At 40.3% G+C, this 21,208-nt stretch overlaps 3 protein-coding genes across 5 annotated transcripts; 2 read left to right on the top strand and 1 right to left on the bottom strand.

The window, feature by feature from the left end:
- Positions 1-109: 109 nt before the first annotated feature.
- LOC136423035 (intraflagellar transport protein 81 homolog) lies at positions 110-11,652 on the bottom strand. Of its 3 annotated transcripts, none has more exons than XM_066411027.1 (20): positions 11,579-11,652; positions 11,154-11,316; positions 10,271-10,321; positions 9,206-9,303; positions 8,692-8,872; positions 8,477-8,566; positions 7,838-8,014; positions 7,131-7,215; positions 6,672-6,739; positions 6,270-6,365; positions 5,884-5,979; positions 5,320-5,466; positions 4,698-4,847; positions 4,339-4,467; positions 3,825-3,914; positions 3,612-3,698; positions 3,262-3,333; positions 2,966-3,051; positions 2,590-2,635; positions 110-1,182 (listed from the first exon to the last, which is right to left on the bottom strand). In XM_066411027.1, exons 2-20 carry the CDS (start codon positions 11,295-11,297, stop codon positions 988-990), a joined length of 2,088 nt encoding a protein of 695 aa, XP_066267124.1. In that variant the 5' UTR covers positions 11,298-11,316; positions 11,579-11,652; the 3' UTR covers positions 110-987. The 3 variants fall into 3 exon arrangements, with proteins under 3 accessions (XP_066267124.1, XP_066267125.1, XP_066267126.1); XM_066411028.1 differs by having other exon boundaries at positions 11,587-11,635; XM_066411029.1 differs by lacking the exon at positions 10,271-10,321.
- A 203-nt stretch (positions 11,653-11,855) lies between these two features.
- On the top strand, positions 11,856-16,347 carry LOC136423046 (signal peptidase complex subunit 2-like). The gene is made up of 5 exons (XM_066411046.1): positions 11,856-11,940; positions 13,001-13,084; positions 13,528-13,697; positions 14,269-14,403; positions 14,834-16,347. The coding sequence occupies exons 1-5, from the start codon at positions 11,905-11,907 to the stop codon at positions 15,018-15,020; spliced, it is 612 nt and encodes a 203-aa protein (XP_066267143.1). The 5' UTR covers positions 11,856-11,904; the 3' UTR covers positions 15,021-16,347.
- A 21-nt stretch (positions 16,348-16,368) lies between these two features.
- LOC136423042 (low-density lipoprotein receptor-related protein 3-like) lies at positions 16,369-21,066 on the top strand. Its single transcript, XM_066411038.1, has 6 exons — positions 16,369-16,945; positions 18,211-18,367; positions 18,893-19,119; positions 19,454-19,567; positions 20,121-20,257; positions 20,688-21,066. The coding sequence occupies exons 1-6, from the start codon at positions 16,873-16,875 to the stop codon at positions 20,736-20,738; spliced, it is 759 nt and encodes a 252-aa protein (XP_066267135.1). The 5' UTR covers positions 16,369-16,872; the 3' UTR covers positions 20,739-21,066.
- Positions 21,067-21,208: the final 142 nt, after the last annotated feature.

The following is a 21,208-nucleotide window of genomic DNA, read 5'->3' as shown; positions in this document are numbered from 1 at the left end:
ACGAAATTGATCAATCAATGCCTACGTATATGAAAGGTCATTTTTGTAAGATAAACTCTGCACTGTTCTTTGCAAAAAGAATTCAACAAAGATCACAAAATTCAGTATATCCATACAATCTAAATTCTTTTACTTGTGTCAGAATGAAGTATACATGTGTTCTAGTTTACAACATTTGCTTGAACATCTGCATCAAGACACATTTACAAAACCAACTTTAACTAGGTTGAGAAGATTCAGTCCAAATCTACAAATCTTTTGTCAATCATCTTACATTGCTGAACATGTGTAGAATATATTTCACAATGGATAGAACAAATAATTACAGGAACATCTATATATACATCTTCTAATAAATTGTTACAGTTTAAAAGTAAGTCAAAATCAATAATAGTTTGTAGATGGTTTTATGAAATGATATTCAGCACACAACAAGGTAACTCAACTAATTAGAATCTGTTACAATGACCTTAATTTGTGACACACCAACATGACGTCTTCAGCATTCAGTCAAGGGTCAAAGGTCATGACACCTCACCATCTTTATTCCAAACTCTGAGCTATCCTTATGGACAAAAATGTGAGATCATCTATACATGAAATCTTCTAGTCTTTGATCCTCAGACATAGCCTGGAATCCATCCAATTCTGTCTCCCCTTCGCTCCAACAATCATTTCCCTACAGAATAGTCTAGCCCTTGTTCCCATCTTAAACATTAGGTCCTTACTTCCTGCATTGTTTCAGAAATCAGATATTTCTCAGAAGCAGTGTAAGGGGAATCAAACTTCCGAGTGCCTGTCTGAACCCTGTTACCAAGCCATTATGAGGACCATGTGACTCTGAGCCAATCAGAACTAGCGACTGTATTCAAATGCCAATCGTTTATCTACCTAACAAATGAGAGACTTTTGTGCAGAGAAGTGATCAAAGTAGCGAATGGAACTAGAATAGATTGAACACCAGGCAATCTCAATCGAGACAAGTTTCTACAACACCAGTCTCTCCTCCCCGCCCATGTCGCCCCCGTAGTTGTCGCCCCCCATGGTGCGTTCGGCGTTGCGCTCTCCCAGGAAGCAGCGTCGTTTGCACTCCATCAGTTTCTCGAAGTCCTTCCACATCTTCATCTGCCGCATACTCGGCCCGTGGCTTTCGCGAACCGCCTTCTGCTTTTCACGCAGTGTCTGGAAATATCAGACAAACATTTTAAATATCAAAAATACTACAAAAAGGTTCTGCAAGGCAACAGTTACTCAAGTAACTGGATGAAATTTGGAAACAGTCAGATACTGTAAGTCTACTTAGATCCGCGGTATAATTAGATCCGCGGAATCCGCGGCGACCTCTGCGCCGCGAATCAATTTCCCCGCGGATATGTTTATCGTACTTTTGCCCCCCTCCCCACATATACGAGTGAGCTCGACTTCAGGGAAAAGCGACACATAAACAATGCACGCGATTGTGTAAAACATGACAAGCTTTTACACAGTACGTACGAGTTAACAAGTGATATTACATATGATTCGCAGGAGTTTGGCCGAGCGGCGTCGCTACTCCCGACCGCTACACACATAGAGTAATTTACCGAGAAATCAGAAAATAACTATGGAGATACACGCCACAATTTTGGCTTTGCATTGTTGTTACGGGCGTGGGGACGCCGTTTACCGGCGTACAATCACGCTCTTTTGTTTCTTGCTATTGTTATGCTTGCAAACCATCGATATCGGTGCCTTTGACATATGCTGATCTCATTAAAAACCTGTTTTTCAAGAAAGCCAGCAAAAATACGTAAAGAAAAAAAAAGATTTTCGCCCGAGCATTTGAGTCCCTACGCTGTGATTTGCCGCCATTCGCCGCCATTTGTGGTCGTATTCGGTGGAGAATCTATCCCTTTAATTTTCTTCCCGTGGAAATTCTGCTTAGGTAGGGTAGATGAGTCGTGTTTACGCCGTGATTTTACTTCAAAATACAGCGCGCTAGCGGCAAGGGCCTGACTGGGCCGCCATCTTTGTTTACTCTTGTTTACCGCCTGTTCTAAGCGCTGATTGGTTTGAGTCAGAAAAACTTTGCTCTGATTGGTTGACTGCAAGATTTCACGTGATCACAAGGCGGGAATTCCCCGTCACAGTTTCGGCGTAGACCGCATTTTCTGACGATTTTGAAGCAGTTTTGTGGCGACCTTCGTAACATTTTTGATTTTTAAAAATTAACCAAACATTTTCTGATGGCAGTATTCAGTTATTTTTTTCTACTCATCGCCCAGCGCGAATTTAGAACCACCGCGGATTCTCCATTTGCCCGAAACCGCGGATTTTAGGCCCCGCGGATCTAAGTAGACTTACAGTATTTCAGACAGCATCTGCTAACTCAGAGTTTTGGTTTAAAACTTGGTACTAATGAGCCTTCATCGACATACAGAAAAACTGACTTCATATGAATGTAACAACATTTCATGTATTTAGATTGTTAATACATGTATATCAGCTTGATAATCAGCTATTTCATGACACCGTTTGCTCCGTAAACCATTCTGTATGTCACCAATAGTCAACAAAATCAATATCAAAACTTTTCCTCCCTAAGCTCACCTTTCCCAAGTTTTCTTGTTCCTGGATCTTCCTAGTGTACTGTTCCCTGTAAAATGTAATCAGCAAGTAACAAATTAGGTCATAACATGAAAGTACAATTATCTAGATAATTAGATCTATAATTTACATCAAAGGGCACGGAGAAACATTAGCACAGTGAAATTTAATGATTAATATAACTAGGATTGGAAAACAGTTCCAAGACTTTGGCTAATTTTCATGTCCATGATATCTGGTCAAAAATTGGCTTACCTTTAGCTACAGATTACAAACATGTAAATCCTATTGATTGATTGATGAAAATATGATTCCCTGAAAGATTTGCATTTTGTTACGCAGTCTACAAAATGTAGTTACAATACATCACTGCACTTGCCTGCATGACTTCTTCTTGTCCTGAGGGTCTGTGGACAGGTACAGCTTCATCTCCTCCTGGGCTCGCACCAGCTGGGTGTCTACAACCTGGGGAAAGGTCATGGGTCATATGGTCATGATCTTCAAGCAGAGGTGCAGTGTTGGCTGATTTTTTTCAACAACGTTTGTGTTGTTTGAAGTACTGTATGTGCTCCAGTACTTTTGTCTATTTACGAAGCTTGTGCGGAAATTAGCTAAAAGGGAAAGCATGGTGGTATGCTCAATGATTTGCATAATATCATCCATGATATTTCCTACCTTCTTCATGCTCTGCAGGTAGTGGTAGCGGCTCTCTTCTGCACCGCATTCCTCTCGGTAGGTACGGACTTCCTAAAAGGAAAACAACAACAAGAAAAGTACTGCATTAGTTGTCACTTATTTGGTGAAAAAAATCATAGAATCTACAAGTCGTGGAGAGGTACATATAGAGAGAACATTTTACTGGGTAAAATCAAACCCTAACCATAACCCCAGTCCAAACCATGGATTCTTGTGAAAAAGGTAATTTGATGTAGCAAAACTAGCCATGGCAGCATAGCTGCAATACCCACATGTTATGCAAGAGGGCATTTATCCAGGTTGATTAATACAATGTACATCCACAGTACCTGTTCCAGTTTGGATCTGTCCGTTTCGTACCCCGCTGCCCGGTTGTCGTACTGTGCTTTCTTCTCCTCGTAAACCAGAGACATTTCCTACAAAACAACAAAACAACGTTCAATAGACTTCTAACGCCTTTGATAAATGTTGTAAGGTACTGTCGGCTCCACCTCTGAGATTCAAAATCATTGCAAGAGGTCAAAAACCTGAGATGACCCTACCTGACATTTCTGTCTCATAGGCCTGAGCTCTTTGATGACAGGAGCGAGGGCTGACTTCTTCTCCGATATGGTCGATGTCAACTTCAACACCTGCAACAAAAGGTACAACTGTTAAAAACATCTCCATCAAATAGGTAATGTTTTTCTGTTGAAATAGCAACAATGACAAGCATTAATGTTATATCATGTATACAATGTAAATGTTTTTAACTCCTTGAAAATGGAGGTATTGTAATCAGATGGTGTGTTTGTTTGTCTTGGTGTGAGTCAGCATGTAAGGCAGAAGTGATATAATAGGATACTTTGGGAATCGGAAGTATGGTTTGACCCTAGTCCATTGGAGTTGGAGTTGAGAGTCAGGATGACTCATGGCTACACAACTGCCAGGTTGTTAGGGGTACCCACTTGTATCAGGCTCTTGTTTAGTATGCATTTTAGAAGTGCATGTGGGGAAAAAAGTAGTGGGAAAGTTAAAGTTTGGATCAAAGCAAAACAAACAAACAAACAAGCACACCATGTCCGAGATGTCGTCCAGTGTTTTCCCCTTCATCTCGTCCAGCTCGCTCTTTATTGTGGACACCTTCTCCAGCTCCTCCTGGGTGTCATGGTAACCAGACACGCCCTTCTTGGCCTCCAGTCCTTCCTATAAATATGCAAATAAAGAGAGCATTGAAACACATTGAAACACATGTTATGATGAGCAATACACAGAAAAGGTCTGACAATGTTAATGACTTAAATAGGATAAAAAACACTTCACAGTGCACCAAATTAGTGGCTAATCAATGGCTTACAACTGCCAAGTCTTAGCACTTAGGCAACAATTACATTTTTCTACATCACTTGATATCAAGAACAACAAATGGAGCTAACCAGTGCACGTTGGGCGTTCTCATCCCGTTGTCTCAGGATCTCCTCTGTACGCGAGAGGACGCCGTACTCTGCCCGAAGTTCAGCAAGTTCCTGTCGCTTCTTCTTGTACACGGTGCTCTTTCCACGCAGCTTGTTGACGTAGCGCTTGAACTGCGAGAGAAATCATGATGCATGTGAGAGGTTTTACACAACACATTGCCCTATTTTAACCACTGTATTTTAATCACGGGATTTCTAACAGAATATCTTTCTAGGTTTTCAGAGGAAATTTTATATTGTGAATTCCGTTATTTTTGTGGGGATTTGATTTCGCTGTAGGAATGGAAAGTAGGTTTCCTAAGTCCATGAATAGCTTCATCAGGTTGGTAAGTCACTAAAAAAAAACTCTTTGTACACAACCAAGTGATTTATTCACACCAACGTTTTGGACACCATGACTGTCAACTTCCTCAGATTTCCCAGGGTTTTTTGGTTCACACAACACTGTAGCACGAAAACACATATTCACGGGAGAGATACTGCAAAAGCTGCAAAAATTAAAGCAGTGCAATTTTTTCAAGATTTACAGTACTTACTGGGATTTCAGGAGATTGAAAGGATCCATCTGAAATATGTTTCTTACCTCATCTCCTTTCAACACTTCTCCTCCCTCCAGTTCCCGCGCCATCTGTCGTTTCTCGCTCAGCTCCTGCTCTGTGGCCGCCAGCTCGTCTTTCGTACTCTGGATTTCATCCGCTGCTTGAATCTTCTTCTTTGCAATGATGGATGCCTGGTAAAAAGGAAGTAGAAAAACTTTTGTTTGTAACTGTCCAAAAAACTACAAGTTCATGATGAGATTTCAACATGATACAACCAGCTATTGTTTTAGTAGGCATAAATGTTGTTTTATTCTGAAATCAGTCGTAATACATTTGTACTTTTTTGGAAAAAAAACGGCTATTTACAAATTTTAAACTAAACATACCAGATATGTGAAAACTTTTTTAAAAGTTGTAATCCCGAAGGAAATATATTGTATAGACGGTAAATTCGGGTAAAAGTAGCATCATAAAAGTGCTCTAAATCATGCATATGATGCTTCAAGAAATTCCTTCACTCCGAAGGTGTCGCCAAAGATAGGGATATATAGGATGCTTATGAAGGTTCTGTTGACTCTGTGAATAACTTTGCTGCATGTTGTCCTCACCTGCTGTTTGAAGATGGACAGTTTGTCGTCGATCGGGTCGTTCCGCATCATCCTCTTCTCAATTAACTGGTTAATCTCCGCATTTGAATCCTTGATCTGCGAAAAAACGGACACAATTCATCAAACAAAACACTTCCTCTTTCTGCTTGATGAGTTTTACTAGATTAACTGCATCTGTATTACTGTATCAGCATTTCTGTGCAACACACCAGTTTTGCGATGAATGAAAGAGTTTGACGAAATGACTGTGTACATGTGACATTAACTTTTGTCTTTCAAGGCAGTGTTGAATATTCGATACAAACGTTACTCAAGCTACAAGATTAGTACAAGATACGTTTTGTGGTGTATTGAAGTTGAATACTGTAATAGATACCATGACATACCTTAGTGTGTAGTTCGTCCAAGTCTGACTGTCCCATTGCTGGTTCTAGTACCACCTTCTGTAGGTCTGCCACAACCTTTCTCTTGGCTTCTATTTCCTGGGTAAAATACATTCTTGGTTACGCTCAACAACATACCTGCATCTAATGGACATGTTTTATACATATAGTACATTCAAAGTTCAAAACATGTTCATAAAAGTAATAAGTATTATGCATTTTCTGTCATTACATGGTTAATTCTATTCTATTCTATTTCACATTTCAAGTACATTGTAATACAATGTACATGTAGTATGCCATAAATATGGAGTTGATCATATTGAGTCACACACAGAAGCACATGCAGCTGAATTTCACACATACATGTATGCATACTAACATGAATAAAGTACAATTCCTTACCTTTGGTAGTTTCTCCTGGCCCAGGTATGTGTTGACATTGTTCTCCTCCTGTAGCTTTTCAATCAAGGCTGAAGTGGGAAACAAAAAGATTATGTTAACTTTAATATTATGTGCCAGTCAACAACAAACTTAAGAACTTGGTATAAAGACTGCTGCATTACAGACTATACGAATCTCTGGTCTATGTCATAAAATCACATTTAACAAGCAGAGGCTCACAAAAGCAGGTCATTTAGTATATGAAAATGTACACTGTATGTTTGTGATGAAAATTACAGCTATTGCATTTGCAGTACATGTATGGGGATTGGGATTACAGTAGATAATGAATAAGACATCTGAAAACTAACTCTACTAAAAACATGTATAATGAGATGAACCAAAGCTACCATTTAAGAATAAGCAAACTAGGAAAAAAGGTTGCTATATCTACAGCAGAAGTACTACAATATCACATACCTTCAGCTGAAGCCCCTTTAGCTGCCCTCTGCAGGTCTTTAAGTTGGTTCATTGCTCGCTGGTAACGCTGGTCTGCATGCATTAACTAGGATGGAAAAGTGTAAATTGGCATCACAGAAGTGCCCTAATCATGAGTGTGATGCTACAAGAAATGCCTCCGCTCCTGAAGTGTTGCCAAAAATGGACAACTTACAAATGTAATTCTTCTGTTATTTAAAAAATAACTATATGGGATTACTTGACAAGTGCTACGGTATATAATATATGAAAATGATTATCCTACTCTTGCAATAAAGAAAGTTATACTTTTCACAATAGCGAACATAAAACGCCTAAAATTGAAACTCAACAATAGGTTGAGTCTTCTCTGTACCCACCCTAAATTTTGATCTTTGAAACTTTATTTCTGTTATTCTGGCAAGGTTGAAATATCTTGCAATACTAAAACATCAGCGACTAAACCAAGTCCATAGAGTGTTATATGACTCTAGTGTATTTTTCTCATTCTGGTTAAAACTACCACTACTGTAAACTCATTTATTTTTGCTGGGGTTTAACTTTGTGGTGGGAGTGGAAAGGAGGTTTTCGCAAACTTGTTTTCATGGTCGAAACAATACTGTAGCACAAAAACAAATCTTTGCGGTGTCATGAAAATAAAACCACAGCAAACATTTCACAATCTACAGTATTCTTTGCCGTTCTCCCACCTGGTTCTTCTGTTCTTGTTTCTGATTGGCCAGGGACAGTTCGCGCTCCTTCTCCTGACGAAGCTTGCGGGCGGTGTCCATCATCCGGTCAAAGTTCGGCACCGACTCCACCTTCTTCTTCAGCCGCTCGATCCTGCGCACAACCTGCTCCTTCTCCTCCTCCATTGATTGGATGTCCTGGAAATGATGTCATCACATGCATAATTAGTGTTTATCCAAATATGGGGGGAAGTAAAAAATATAATAAAGAGTATTTCTCTGACTAAACATAAGATTGTAGACTTCAATTGATATCTGGAATGAAGTACTTTTCATACCAAGTAACTCTTTTACAAGTAATGAAATGATCTAAAGCACTCAAAGCAGAAATTATATTTCATTAATTTTTGTCAAGGCCTGAAAATGTTATAGACAAAGATACCAAATTTTGCAAGATAGGCACATATTTACATATTTAAGTATTATCTACATTGTACACATCAAAATGAGTTTTGCTAATGTAAAGGCAAAGTATTACACAAAATACCAACTGCTATCGCTGCGTCAAAGTAAGGTAGCCAAGGAGCAGTGGTGCACAGCTGGACTGCACAGTGCCACAAATCCCTGAGAAGCTTTAAGGCTGTGTATTGCTTCACTGACCTTCTTGATGTCTGAGGTTGAAAAGCCAGACTTCTTCAGCTCTGTGAACTCCTTGTGCAGCTCCTTAAACTGCTCCACCAACTCTTCATACTAAAAGAGAAAGATTGAAGTATGCGCGTTGAAAAAAAAACAAGTCTTTTACTTTCTCTAAGCACATGCACACACAAACACAGAAAAAACAACCAAAGCAATCATGTATCAAAAGCTCCTCCTACCTGTTGGTTACAATCTGCAACGGCATCGTCTTGTAGGAAGTCTGCCGGCACATCTATCTTGACGAGAAACCGGGCGAGATACGCTCGTTTCTTTAAATCCGGAACCCGCTGCAGCAGCCATTCTAGGATGTGGTACACGGTGGGTTTGTCACCCATCACTAGGCCCTGACGAAATTCACTCCTAGGAAATAGGGAAAACAAATTGGTCATATAAAATAATTATATAAAACATAACACTTGATTCTTTTCAATTCTTAACTTGGGTGTGTACAAATATGCCTCAGGGATGGATCCAAAAGCACCTTGTTTACATGTGTATAATGGTGTCACCTTGGCTGAGGACCACCAAAATACTGCATTTGCTGTTATTTTAACTATTTTGAATGGTTACCAACAAAAAAGACTTTGACATGGGAATTGAAAGTATGGCCAAGGAAAGTACATTTTGTACATTTTACAGTAAGTATTGTACCGTTACAAGACATTAACAGATTCTTATTTAGAGATGACTCACGTGTTGTCTGTCTTGGGTTTGTACTTCAGAATCTTTAAGATTCCCAGCATCCTTATGGCTGTTTGGTCCGCCGGTTCCTCGCGAATGTCGAGTTTGTTCTGTTTGTGCAAATCCATGTGTACAAAACCCATCAGATACTTGATAATTATATACAAATTGATAAAACATATATACTAGCTATACCAGAACAATGGTCACTTTAGATTTGGGAAATCATTTTCACATTTCAAGGACACCTCATTAAAAAAAAAATATGTCAGCTTACATAACATGCTATAGTATCTTCTTTTCTGAATTAATAATGAATGCAATTATACAGATATTTGATTTTAACATTTACCTTTCTATTTATTTATATATCAAGCTGAAATGAACCCAAGGCAAACCAACTACAAAGAGTTCAGTTCTTTTATTGATAAGTCTTGTCTTGTCTGCTTGTGTAAATACTGAACAATACCCCTCAGTTGGGGACATGGAGAACAGAATTTTGCACATGCTCAGATCTTCAGTCCAGAATTTGAAAGAGAATCTAAAAGTGACCAGTGTTAAAGTTATCCTGGACTGGTATCCAACTATCCATGCTATTATACTATTACTAGTAGCTTCGTTCACTAGCTCATTCGATCACTTCCCTGCATAATAGTCTGGCACCCATGAAGTTTAACAGAGAAATTGGTACTTGAATATTCATCTAAAATATAGCTGAGAGTTCTGACTGAGTCTCACTGTTCTTGTAACAACATGGAAACAGGGTTCTTCTTCTTCTTTTCTACTGCCAAGCCTGATAGCAATCAGATTATCAGCAGTCTGCACATAAGTTAGTAACAAAACAAGTGGCCGGGTTTGAACAGGCATTTGAAAGTTCAACCCCCATCACACTAGTACTCTGACTGCTTAGAAGTTAGAATTGAGAAATATTTGATTCCCAAAATAATGCAGGACGTAAGGACCAAATATTTCAATGGGGATGTGGGCCAGACTATTCTACAGGGAAGCGACCATTGGAGCGAACTGAAGCTAGAACAGGATGAACACCAGGCTAGTTAGGGTAAGTTGGGGACTCACAGGATTTCTAGTACCGGGGGATCCGGGAGTAGACGGAGTGATTTGTGCACTCTGTGAGAAGAAAAGCAGTGGTACAAGGTGCAGGTGATATACAGTACTAGTAAGCACAGCAGCAAGAGGAACTAGTTTGGTGCTACTTTGGTGCAAAAAAGAGTAAAAAGTTACAGTGGAATGATTGGAATCACACACAAGACCGTGACATGAGTACAGTTAAGTTCTACATGATGCTGAAAGTACACACAGACATGTACACATTCGCGTTAGAAGCAAAGGCAAACTACCAAACTATCATCAAAGTAGGCGAATGTTATACATGACTTTAAAAGGGATCCAAAAGTTACATAATACTAGTAGATACACAAAATGACAGTCAACACAACCCTGTGAATGCTTTATCATATACAATTATTGTATAAAGGAATTGCTTTATAACATAACTTTATTGTCATATCAACTAAACTGTCCTTCACTTCCGAATTTTTTTGAAATACAAAATATTGTTAACTTTTCTCCTTTAATCTAAAATGGTATTTTTACAAGTTCTTGCTCAGGAAATTGTGTCTTCACATCATCCATAAAATCAACCTATTGTAAACATCCATTTATTTATTTACGTGATGTCGTGGTATAAGGGGGAAGGAGATTTTTGCGGTGTTTTAAGTTTGCGGTTGAAACACTTTTGTAGTATAACGTTAGTAGTTAATACTTAGTAGGTTCGAAATGCATATTCGCAGTGTCATGAATTTGCAGTGCTTGTGAAGAGGTCACTATGAAAGCAGCAGACTAAAAAGCTGTGAAAAGAAAACAACCACAAACATTTCAAGATTTATAGTAACATGGCCTGTGTACAGTAGTGTAGGTATCAATGGATATCTATACTTACCCTTGAGTCTATCTCTGCAAATACATCGTTGAGCACTTGTAACAGTTGCAGTGGTTCGAGCGCATCGAAGCTGATCAGATTGTAGTTTCTCTTGAACGGCTCCTTGTTCAAGGTTTCCACGATGAACTTAAGTTGCTCACTCATCTTGGAAGTTGATCTGAGTCTGTGACAGAAAAAACACCTTAATGTTTTAAAAACATTCAAAGTAACCTATATTTACAACGTTGCTAAGACAGGAGGAGTACATCACGAAGCACAAACTTGAATCGGCTTTTCTACACATAAATACATGATTTATGTGCATAAATGCGACGCTAAGTCCTACGCAAACACTCATACAATACATAGAGATCTCGAAAAATACAAAAGTAACATGTAACACACCTTAATAGCGTGAAAATTGCGCTAAAAATAAGGTAACTCACCTGCCCACCTGTTTCAAACTTTCCTCTAGAAACTATGCAAGAGTTCCCGGATGAGCAACCTTTGGCCAACAAATTTACTATTCCATTGAAAATAAGGGGCGATATCAGAAAATATATTCATCGACTTTCATCGACAGAAAATTCAAAACTAACGCAGCTTAAGTAAAAGATATATAATTTCATAATGATCATTAGTATTTTTTGCTACAAATAGATTGGAAGTTTAGGAAATATTCTAAATATATATGTTTACTCCCCTTGAAGCAAAGTGGTTTACTCAGATAACGCGAGATGCGGCGAGAAGACACGTCACTTCAAGAAGCATCATGGCTGACGGGGATAAAAAGAAAGCAACCCTGCCGGTAACTTTTCCATTTCCTCCTGTTTTCCTACATTATTTCACTTCATAAGACAATGCTATTTATGGGAGAGATAGAAAAAAAGGTACTCAAGCCAGCTTTATGCTATTAAGTGGCATTTATGGCGTGTAAAAGAAAGTACAACCATTTTTTCGTTGTCACATGTAGCCACCTCACAGAGCCATGCGTGCCACTTTTTTTGCTGCTCCTGATTTTTACCCTCACCCAGATTTAGAATATTTCTTAAACGTGTAAACTGCCTTTTATGTGATTACCAATGAATGACGCAGATATAACACACCACTAACAGAAAAGCTGTCAAAAGAACTGTACCTACTACCTGGTATAAAAACAACTCACCATATGGTAAATTATATTTTATGGGTTATCACCATTCATCATAGCCACCTGTTTAAAACATACACTTCTCTCAACTCAGGTGGGCAGGTAGCTTAAAATTGCACTTACATCTTACGTTAAGTTTTAAACATGGGATGCCCAGGGATGGGCATATTTTTGAAAATTCACCTGGCAAGTACATAAATTCTACTGGCCCGAACCAACTTTTCACAGGCCCACAATTTAAACATTTGTCTATGCAATTTTACTTGCAGCAAGGAATCCTTTTATTTCTCAGATAAGAAAATTTCTCAGTGCTACTGTGCAATGACCGCTCATGTCACGCTTGCATATAATTATCAACCAACTGTTGGAAGGCCAGGGCCGGCTAGCTTTTAATTCGGGCGACTGACAAGATTCTATGGCTAGTCATGATTGGTTGGGCAAGCCACTGGGAGTAAAGTCAGGCCTTAGGCTAGTGGACCGATATCTACCCACATCTACCCATGGAAAAATTGCAATGGCTTGATCAGGCAAGTACAGGAGGATATGCACTTCTGATCGGCACTTTTCACTTGCCTTTGGCAATCAAGCCAATGAATTTGACCAACACTGACGCCAGCTTTATGTTGTTGAAAAAGATGCTCAAATTCCACTGACACGAATCCTACTTTGATCGGCATGAATCAATTAAGGTTGTGTATTTTGTTGCATTTCTTCTTAGTTTGGAGCAGATGAAAAACCTATCAAGGTGGACAAGTGGGACGGCAGTGCAGTCAAGAACGCCTTGGATGATGTCGCTAAGAAGGTATGACAAGTGGATTTTGACTACTTGAGCTAATTTTTCACCATACTATTTCTTTGTTCAGGAAAAAACTTGCATAGATGAGCCTTCTATGAAAAAGAGACATGGTAAACTCACTTCCTCTGTCGGATTCCCTTTCCTTGTTTTACCCTTTGAACATTCTGCATGATCCTGAAGTTTACTGCTGAAAGTGTCACATCACGTGCAGATTGAATCAGTTGCATTTTCAATGTTCATCTATTCTTAGTGTTGGTTAGGCTACAACAATAACTGTGATTAGAAGACTAAGGTAGTTCACAATGTTATCAATTGTGTTGATATGTCAAGGTCGCATTGAACTTTGACATTAGCCACAAAGCATCACACTGCACATGCACACTTCAAACCATGAACTAGCTTATAGCTACATTTCCTGTATTAAACATTCAAAACTTTTGCCACCTTAGATCCTGACAGACAAGGACTGTGGGTACGGCTACATGGAGAATTATGTGCTGATGGATACACGACTTCTCATCTGCACGGTGTCAGTGATGTTTGCGCTGGCCGCCCTGGTGTACGATTATCTGCGACCCTTCCCAGACTCGCGACCTGTCCTGATATTGTGTGTCATTTCATATCCTTTTCGATGCCATGTCATAATGTGTATGTATGATTTTTATCCATAATGTCTATCTGCAGAGGAAGTTGGGTATACCACATTTAAAAAACTTATTAATGGTGCTTTGTGTGATTATGTGTATCTTTAATCTTCTCCCTGATGCATAGTAACAACTACCTCAGCAGGCTAAAGTTTAATTACATGTACCTTTGCAAAGATGGTTATGTTTTAGCCTTTTATGTGCTGTTTGTCACTCAATGTGTGTGTGTGGACAGCATAAGCTTAACTTGAAAAGCTGTGGATGGATCCTAATGATATGGCCAGGAAAAAGAAGGTCATGTTTGACAATAGGCACCCTAAGTGGCATTCTTAAGTACTGCAGCAGAACTTCCAGTCTTGATATCTTGTGTTTTGGACATTCTTGGAGGAGAGAGTATGTGATGTAGGTTTGGGCTCATTGTCAGCTTTTTTGGAATGCAATGCATCACAGTAGACATGTGCCTTTCAAACTGCAAGCTAGTTATGAGTAAAATCCCATAGGGTCATTTGAACAGTCAACTGCAAAGTTCTTTAACCACCACCTCACCTACTTTGTGCTGATGGGAGTGCTGACTGTCTACACGACGTTCAAGGAGAAGAACGTGATCCTCGTGGCCCATCAGAAGGACCAGGCAGGAGTGGACCCAGACAACATCTGGACAGTCAGCTCTTCTCTCAGGAGGTTGGCATATGTTTTTGTTTCATACTGAAAGGTTATCAGAGAATGCATGTCGTCTAAGCATGTCTTCTCAGTATGTCTTCTAAGCTTGTCTTCAAGCTAAAACTGGTACTATGACCGAGGGGGTGTTTACCTCGCATTCAGAAGGTCAAAGGTCTAACCCTGGCTGGGCCATACCAATGACTTGAAAAGGGCTACATACTGCTTTCTCTACATAGCACTGAACACACTCCACTTGCTGTGGACTAGCCACCTATTGTAGTGGCCTGTGTGGCCCAAGGGCTATGTAACAGGTGGGCACTGCCCCTATAAACTTGAATAACGAAAGGTGTGGAAAGGATTTGAACTTTTTAACCCATAACAAGCTCAGAAATGAAAACCCTGTAGGTTCTTATTTTCCTCTGGACTAATCAATTCTCCCAACCCACCTCAGGTTCGACGACATGTACACGCTACACATAGCCTATGAGGACGGCCAGACCAGCCAATCACGAGAGGCGTCCGTGGTGAAGTCTGTCGCCTCATGGTTCGACGAGGAGGGCACACTGCTCATGGATCTCTTCACACAGGAGGTCAAGTCCATACACAGCAGTCTACTCACCGAGAAGAAGGAGAAGTGATCGTGTACATCTGAGAAAAAGTCATTATGTACTTGTTACCTCCATGAAAAATTGAGGTATTGTTTTAGCAGTGTGTTTGCCACTCATGTGTCTGTTGCTATGATGTAAGTATTGTCCGCCATGTTAGATGGTTAAACCTGAAAATAGCCAGCTGAATTTGAATTTTTATATTTATGGTACATCTGGAAATGCCCGCTGTGGTTTTGTTTGTTTTTTGCGGCATCCCCTCCACCATGACATCGTGGCACCGCAAACATGCATTTCAAAGGGAAAGAGAGAGAGAGTATCGTGTTTCCTTTATTGAGATCATATATGATATGAACCACATGCAAATTTAAAAGTCGGACTCTTCCAGGTTGAACCAATCAGCAAGGCGGCTGTGACGTCACGTGCAAACACACTGTAGGGATTGTGTCAAACTATGATGTGTATCACAAAAGAAGTACTTGTGCAATGACACCATTCAAATATAAATGACAATTTCTGTAAGGAAACTTTTGAGACAACAAGCTCAAGTTGAATTGTATAAAGCCCCGGTCACACATAGCCGACCATGGCCAACCGACCTTCTCCAGACCGTGGTTGGGAATTACCTGGTAGTCATGAGCAAGGTCATCTGTGGTTGGGAGTTGGTCAGCAAGGTCTTTACAAATCGTCTGCACCAGCTGACTATCAATTTTGAAAAATCAAAGTCAGGAAAGTCATATTCTGCTTGGATGCAATCAAGAGGAGTGAACTGGAGTTAGAATAAGATGGATTCCAGGCTACTCCCAACCCAGCGTCGACCAAGCAAAATTGTGGGAAGGTCCTAAATGTGTGACAGGGGTTTTAGTCTTTGTGTCTCTTTCTTTTGATGTCCTGTAGTTCAATGTAGTGTCATGTAGTTCAGGATGTAGAAGCAAGGAGGTTAACCTCCTTGGTAGAAGTAAAGGTCTTTTGGTAAGTAAATTTTCAGTACTCAAGACTGAATGACAAATGCAGTATTTGGATCCATCTTGTCGGGCTCTTTGTTATGAAATAATTTAAAGAAGAACAACGATTTCTTGTAAAACTAAAAGGTAAAAACATTCCTGATTTAAAGTTTACAGATTGTAGATTATTTGTTATAGATTTGTTATAAATTCATCATTTTAGATCCTATACCTACAATGTATATGTATGGTAATCCCAGAATTCAGTGCTAGAATTATTTCCATATATGGACATGGCAAGAGCATGTTGCTACGTTGTGTTCCAAATGTTCCCAAGTCAGTTTACTGCTGTCTGGGTAAGGAAGAGAGAAAATAATTAAGTGTTCAGTAAGAATAAAAGTGATGAAAATGGCTTAGTTTTTGTTTGTTTGTTTGTTTGTTTGTTTGTTTGTTTGTTTTGTAACAGTGTGGTACAGTCCACCTGAGTTGCAAAACATGTATAAAATGTAGACTCAGAATCTCCAAGCAAATTAATGTTTGGAGGCTGAATTATTGCCTTTTCCTAGCACCCCCTTTCTGTGATATGTAGCAATTTAGCCTTCCTGACATCTGCTTAAAGATTATGAAAGCACCTAGTGCCAAAACAGTATCATTGCTAATGTAATGCTAGATCTAAACAGAATTGATTTGAAAATAGGCATAATGTAAATATGCATTCCAAACTAGCCCTGGTTTGCATAGGTCCATACAGACGCCATGATGTTTAGAAAATCTTTTGCAAAAGTATTAATATTTCTTTTATGAAATGAACACCCCTTTATTTATGTTGGTACCTTCCCCTGGAAATCTGTGTCACATGCTCAGTACTTCCTGTCATGGTGGCTTTTAATCCACTTCCTCCGACCATACCCAAAACTTTGTGGTGACTACAAGAATCCAACATGAGGTGGACAACGCCCGTCATTGGCGCAGTCTTCTCTGTGTGGATGGTGACTTCGCTAGCTCTGGCCGTTGGTGAGTTTATGTTTTTGTAGCATTTTCTAAGCTAGTATGCATATACAATCAAAGTTAAGCCCTTGTCACATATAGCCGACTGTGGCCTCCCGACCGTCTCCATCCAATAGTTGGGAGCTAGTCGTGAGGAAGGTCATCAGTGGTTTGGAGTTGGTCGGCAAGATTGCCTGAAAGTCTTTAAAAGTCGTCTACAATAGCCGACTATAGAATTCTAAAAAGATCAGAGTCAGGAATGATCCTCTGTTTGGATGCGACCTGAGTAGCAAACTCGAGCTAGAATAGGATGGATTCCAGGCTACTCCCAATCCAGCGCCGACCATGGTTGGGGATCGGTCGGGAGCAAAGTCGTGGGAAGGTCCTGAATGTGTGACAGGTTTTAGTTTACAAAGTTAACGGTAGAAATAATTTCAGAAGTACACTTGTTTTGCACCATGAACATGTCAGAAACAAACTGACTGATCTGGCACCCAACTTTGGCTGAAATACATGTATACATAATTCACTCAGCGGACCAGTATATACATGTATGTATGATGAGTTCACCAAAGATGTCGAGTTTCGGAGCATAGTATATATATGCGCTTACTGATACGTTTGAAAGGCTGTGAAATGGCCAATGCACGAAGTGACCTCATTTCACAACATCCTTTCTACGTGAAGGGCGGGAGGTCACGACACATCCTGTCGCTCCAACTCACGACCTTCGTTACCAAGTCTCCCGCCATATTTGACTTCATGTACGCTACGTACTGCAATGTCGCTTGTTGTCCTCTTCGTGCATACAGTACTACCAAATGGAAAGTGATAGAAATAAGTCGCAATCGTTTCCACTAATTAAACACACAAAACATGTAACGACAAAACATGTAACGACCTTGCCATCCCACTTCGGCATTGGTTATCTTCTAGCCATCCTTTCATGCCAGGTCCGCCACTTCAGCACTTATATTTGTCAAGTAGCGACCCTGGCATACCGGCCTGCGATCCGTCCTTCTCGCTGCGTTAGCGCTGTCCAGCCTTCACAATTACAAGCCAATCACTTCGCGGCATACATCCAAGAGGCAACATGATTGGCTGGGGAATTCTCCTAAAAGAACAGGAGGCGGATTATCTGATTGGCCAGCGCTAACGCAGCGGGAAGGACGGTCGCAGACGGTAAGCCAGGGCAGTTGCTTGATGCATACAACTTTATAGTATTACAAGTGACGCTGACATGAAAGGATGCTTCTAGACTGTAGGATATCTGAATTTTGTGGTGTTTTCAGACTATATGACGGACCATTGCGGTGAAGTGTTACCCGTGTCGGGGGGAGGGGTTCTGGTGTCCCAGCCCGAGCCCCGGTACCCCGGGGGGCTGGACTGTCAGCTCACCCTGTCCGCAGACTCCGGGAAGTACATACACATCAAGGTTCACTCGCTCTCGTAAGGTTCTGCTATTTTCTTTTCTCAATGTTCTCAAGAATATTGTTGCTTGACATTGATCTTCATGAAACGGATAGTTGACAGACAGACCTGTTTATAGCCCTGTAATATAAGCAGCGCAAAGTGTATCAAGAAATCCTGATGTAAGAATGATATTTTAGTGATCACAGAACTTCTGACTTTCGTATACAGTACTTGTTTCTTGATGGTAATTTAATTTTTTATTTTCGTTTACTGGCCAGTTCATTTGTTAATTTATTCATCTAGTGACGTTTGTTCATATCGTTCCTTACCAACTCATTCATTCACTGGCTCACTCACTCGCTCGGTCATTCACCGTCATTCACTCTCACTCACTCAGTCACTCTCTCACTCAGTCATTCACTCACTCACTCACTCACTCACTCGCTGGGTCATTCACCGTCACTCACTCACTCACTCTCTCTCCCTCAATCACTCACTCACAGTCGGTGAAAAAGACGCACATTTTCGGCAACTGTTGCAATTGTTTTATTTCCTCAACAGAATAGACTGTGATGGCGACAGCCTCTCCGTGTACCGCGGCGGTAGTGTCGCTCTATTCGAGCTCCTGGGTAGCCCGATTTGCGGCACATCGTCGCAAAGTGCCTTCACCACCGAGGAGGGAGGATACTTCTCTTCAACCAACAAGATGACGTTACACTTCGTGACAGACAGCGGAAGCACCTCGGAAGACTCTGGGTTTAAGATCGCCTATGCTGCGTATGACACGGGTACGTTTTTTTTACATTGTATATTGTGACAATGATGTAAAAATACATGTCAAGGTATAGAGATTGTGACCTGGCAGAATCGGTGAATTTCTAGAGATCGCGATCGTAGTCTGTAAATCTAAGGATATCCCCTTAAAAGATATATAGCTAAATCTTTTCAACTCAGATTCATGTCTCCTAAGAAAAATAAATTGAATGACTTGAAGTGTAGGTCACTTTAAAAACTTCTAGCGTTTTTGGTTCTAAAATTCTCGTATCTTTAGTTGGAATTTTGATACAAAATTCGAATTCTGTACAACTACCAAATTGAATGTTTATAAGGATGTGCATTCAGGACCCTGCAGTTCGTCGGACTTCCAGTGCAGTAATTCCCGCTGTGTGTCCGCGGAGCTCACCTGCGACATGCACGATCACTGCGGAGATGATTCGGACGAGACCAGCTGCATAAGTAAGGCATCGTTGACACACCTTCCGTCTTCTTCTTTTTTCCGGTCGACCTAAAGCCCCCCCCCCCCCCCTCTCACTGGACTCGCGGCGCGCTGGCTTGACTTTATAATGGGAATATCATTAAAAACGTACAAGTATGACCAAAAAGACAACAAAACACACGGAGCTTAAAAATATTCGTTTTTTGTCGATGAAATTCGTTGAGTGCTGACGATTTTACATTTGCTAGTAGTACATTGCGGCCTCACTATGGCTCGCGCATTTGACCAATCATACCGGGTCATCCCTACTGTTCTCGATAAGTATGTTGTGTTCTTTTACGTGCAGAGGTTTGGCGCTGGAGGTTTACGCAATTATCTCGCAATCATATCGACGAAATGCTGACACAAAAACAAATAACTACTCCTTCGATATTGCTTAACATGTAACGGTAGTATGCCATGTATATTTCATTCCCACGTCATCAAATGGGACTGAATGGGACTGATAGAAATACATGTACAAACACTTTTCTCAAACGCCTTTTCGTCATCTTTGTTGTCTTTTTTTTCTAGATGGGAGTACCGCAAATCTCAGCACGGGCAAGATTGTCGGGATCATAGTGGGAGCGATAATTGTCGTCATCTTCCTCGCCACAGGTCTAGCGTACTTCATTTGCTTTCGTAGACGTGACAATAATCAAATAAGTAAGGTGAGTGATGATCGTTTTGTTGTGTTTTTTCCTCCTTTTGATCCTCTTTCCAAACCATTGAAGATGATGCTATGCAAAAGTTAGATAGAGTATTTTCTTCAGTTGTGCCATATGATTTTGAATTCTCCTACGCAGATCTTCACTCACGGCCTATACAATATTTTGCCCCAGGGAGGCTCTGCTAAACCGGGCTGAGGTTTCCACTTTTGTGGGCGTGGCCCCTTACCAGCTATCAGCCAACCAGAGAATCGCCTTAGTGTTTTTCTATAGCTAGGTAAAGCCGACTCTCTGATTGGCTGACAGCTGGTTAGAGGCCATGTCCAAAAAAAGGGAAACCTCGGCCTGGTTTAGCGCATCCTCCCTAAGGTATATTTTACAAGCTTCGGACAAGGTATCATTTTGTAACGTTATTTCTCTATTATTTCCTAAGTCACCGGCTGTGGTGTACTCAACCCGCCAGTACCGCGGACAACAAGTCTGAGCTGTAACTGAAGGGCATCACCACTACACCTTGCTGTACGGGTTCTGAAAAATATACAGATTATCAGTATTTCTAGCAAATGTTCGCCAAATACGTATGGCAATGTAAGAAAAGGTATAAAAACTCACATGAAATAGTTGTACGTATTATGATAAGTGTGACTGAAATGATAAAGCGCTGTGGATAGAGCTGAGACTGTCTTTACAAAAACATGACTTCGAAAGTACGAACTGTATTCTGTATTTAATCTTAATCTTATTCTTCATTCCTAACTTGATATATCTATTTCAATAAACAGTCGGAGTTTGGTTCAAACACAAGCACTAAAGAGCGCATCGAATTGCGGTAAACTGTTATTTTTATTAACACTCGTCTTCAAAGCGGCTTATAATCCCCGCTAGCATGTTAACCTATCCCACTCCCCTGTTGGAATAACCACATCAGGTCCTGGTGAGGCATGTTTACAAAAT

The sequence above is a fragment of the Branchiostoma lanceolatum genome, chromosome 17 (assembly GCF_035083965.1).
Source record: "Branchiostoma lanceolatum isolate klBraLanc5 chromosome 17, klBraLanc5.hap2, whole genome shotgun sequence".
Lineage (NCBI taxonomy): Eukaryota > Metazoa > Chordata > Leptocardii > Amphioxiformes > Branchiostomatidae > Branchiostoma > Branchiostoma lanceolatum.
Note: the sequence above shows the minus strand (reverse complement) of the source record. Positions and strands in the feature narration are given on the sequence as shown.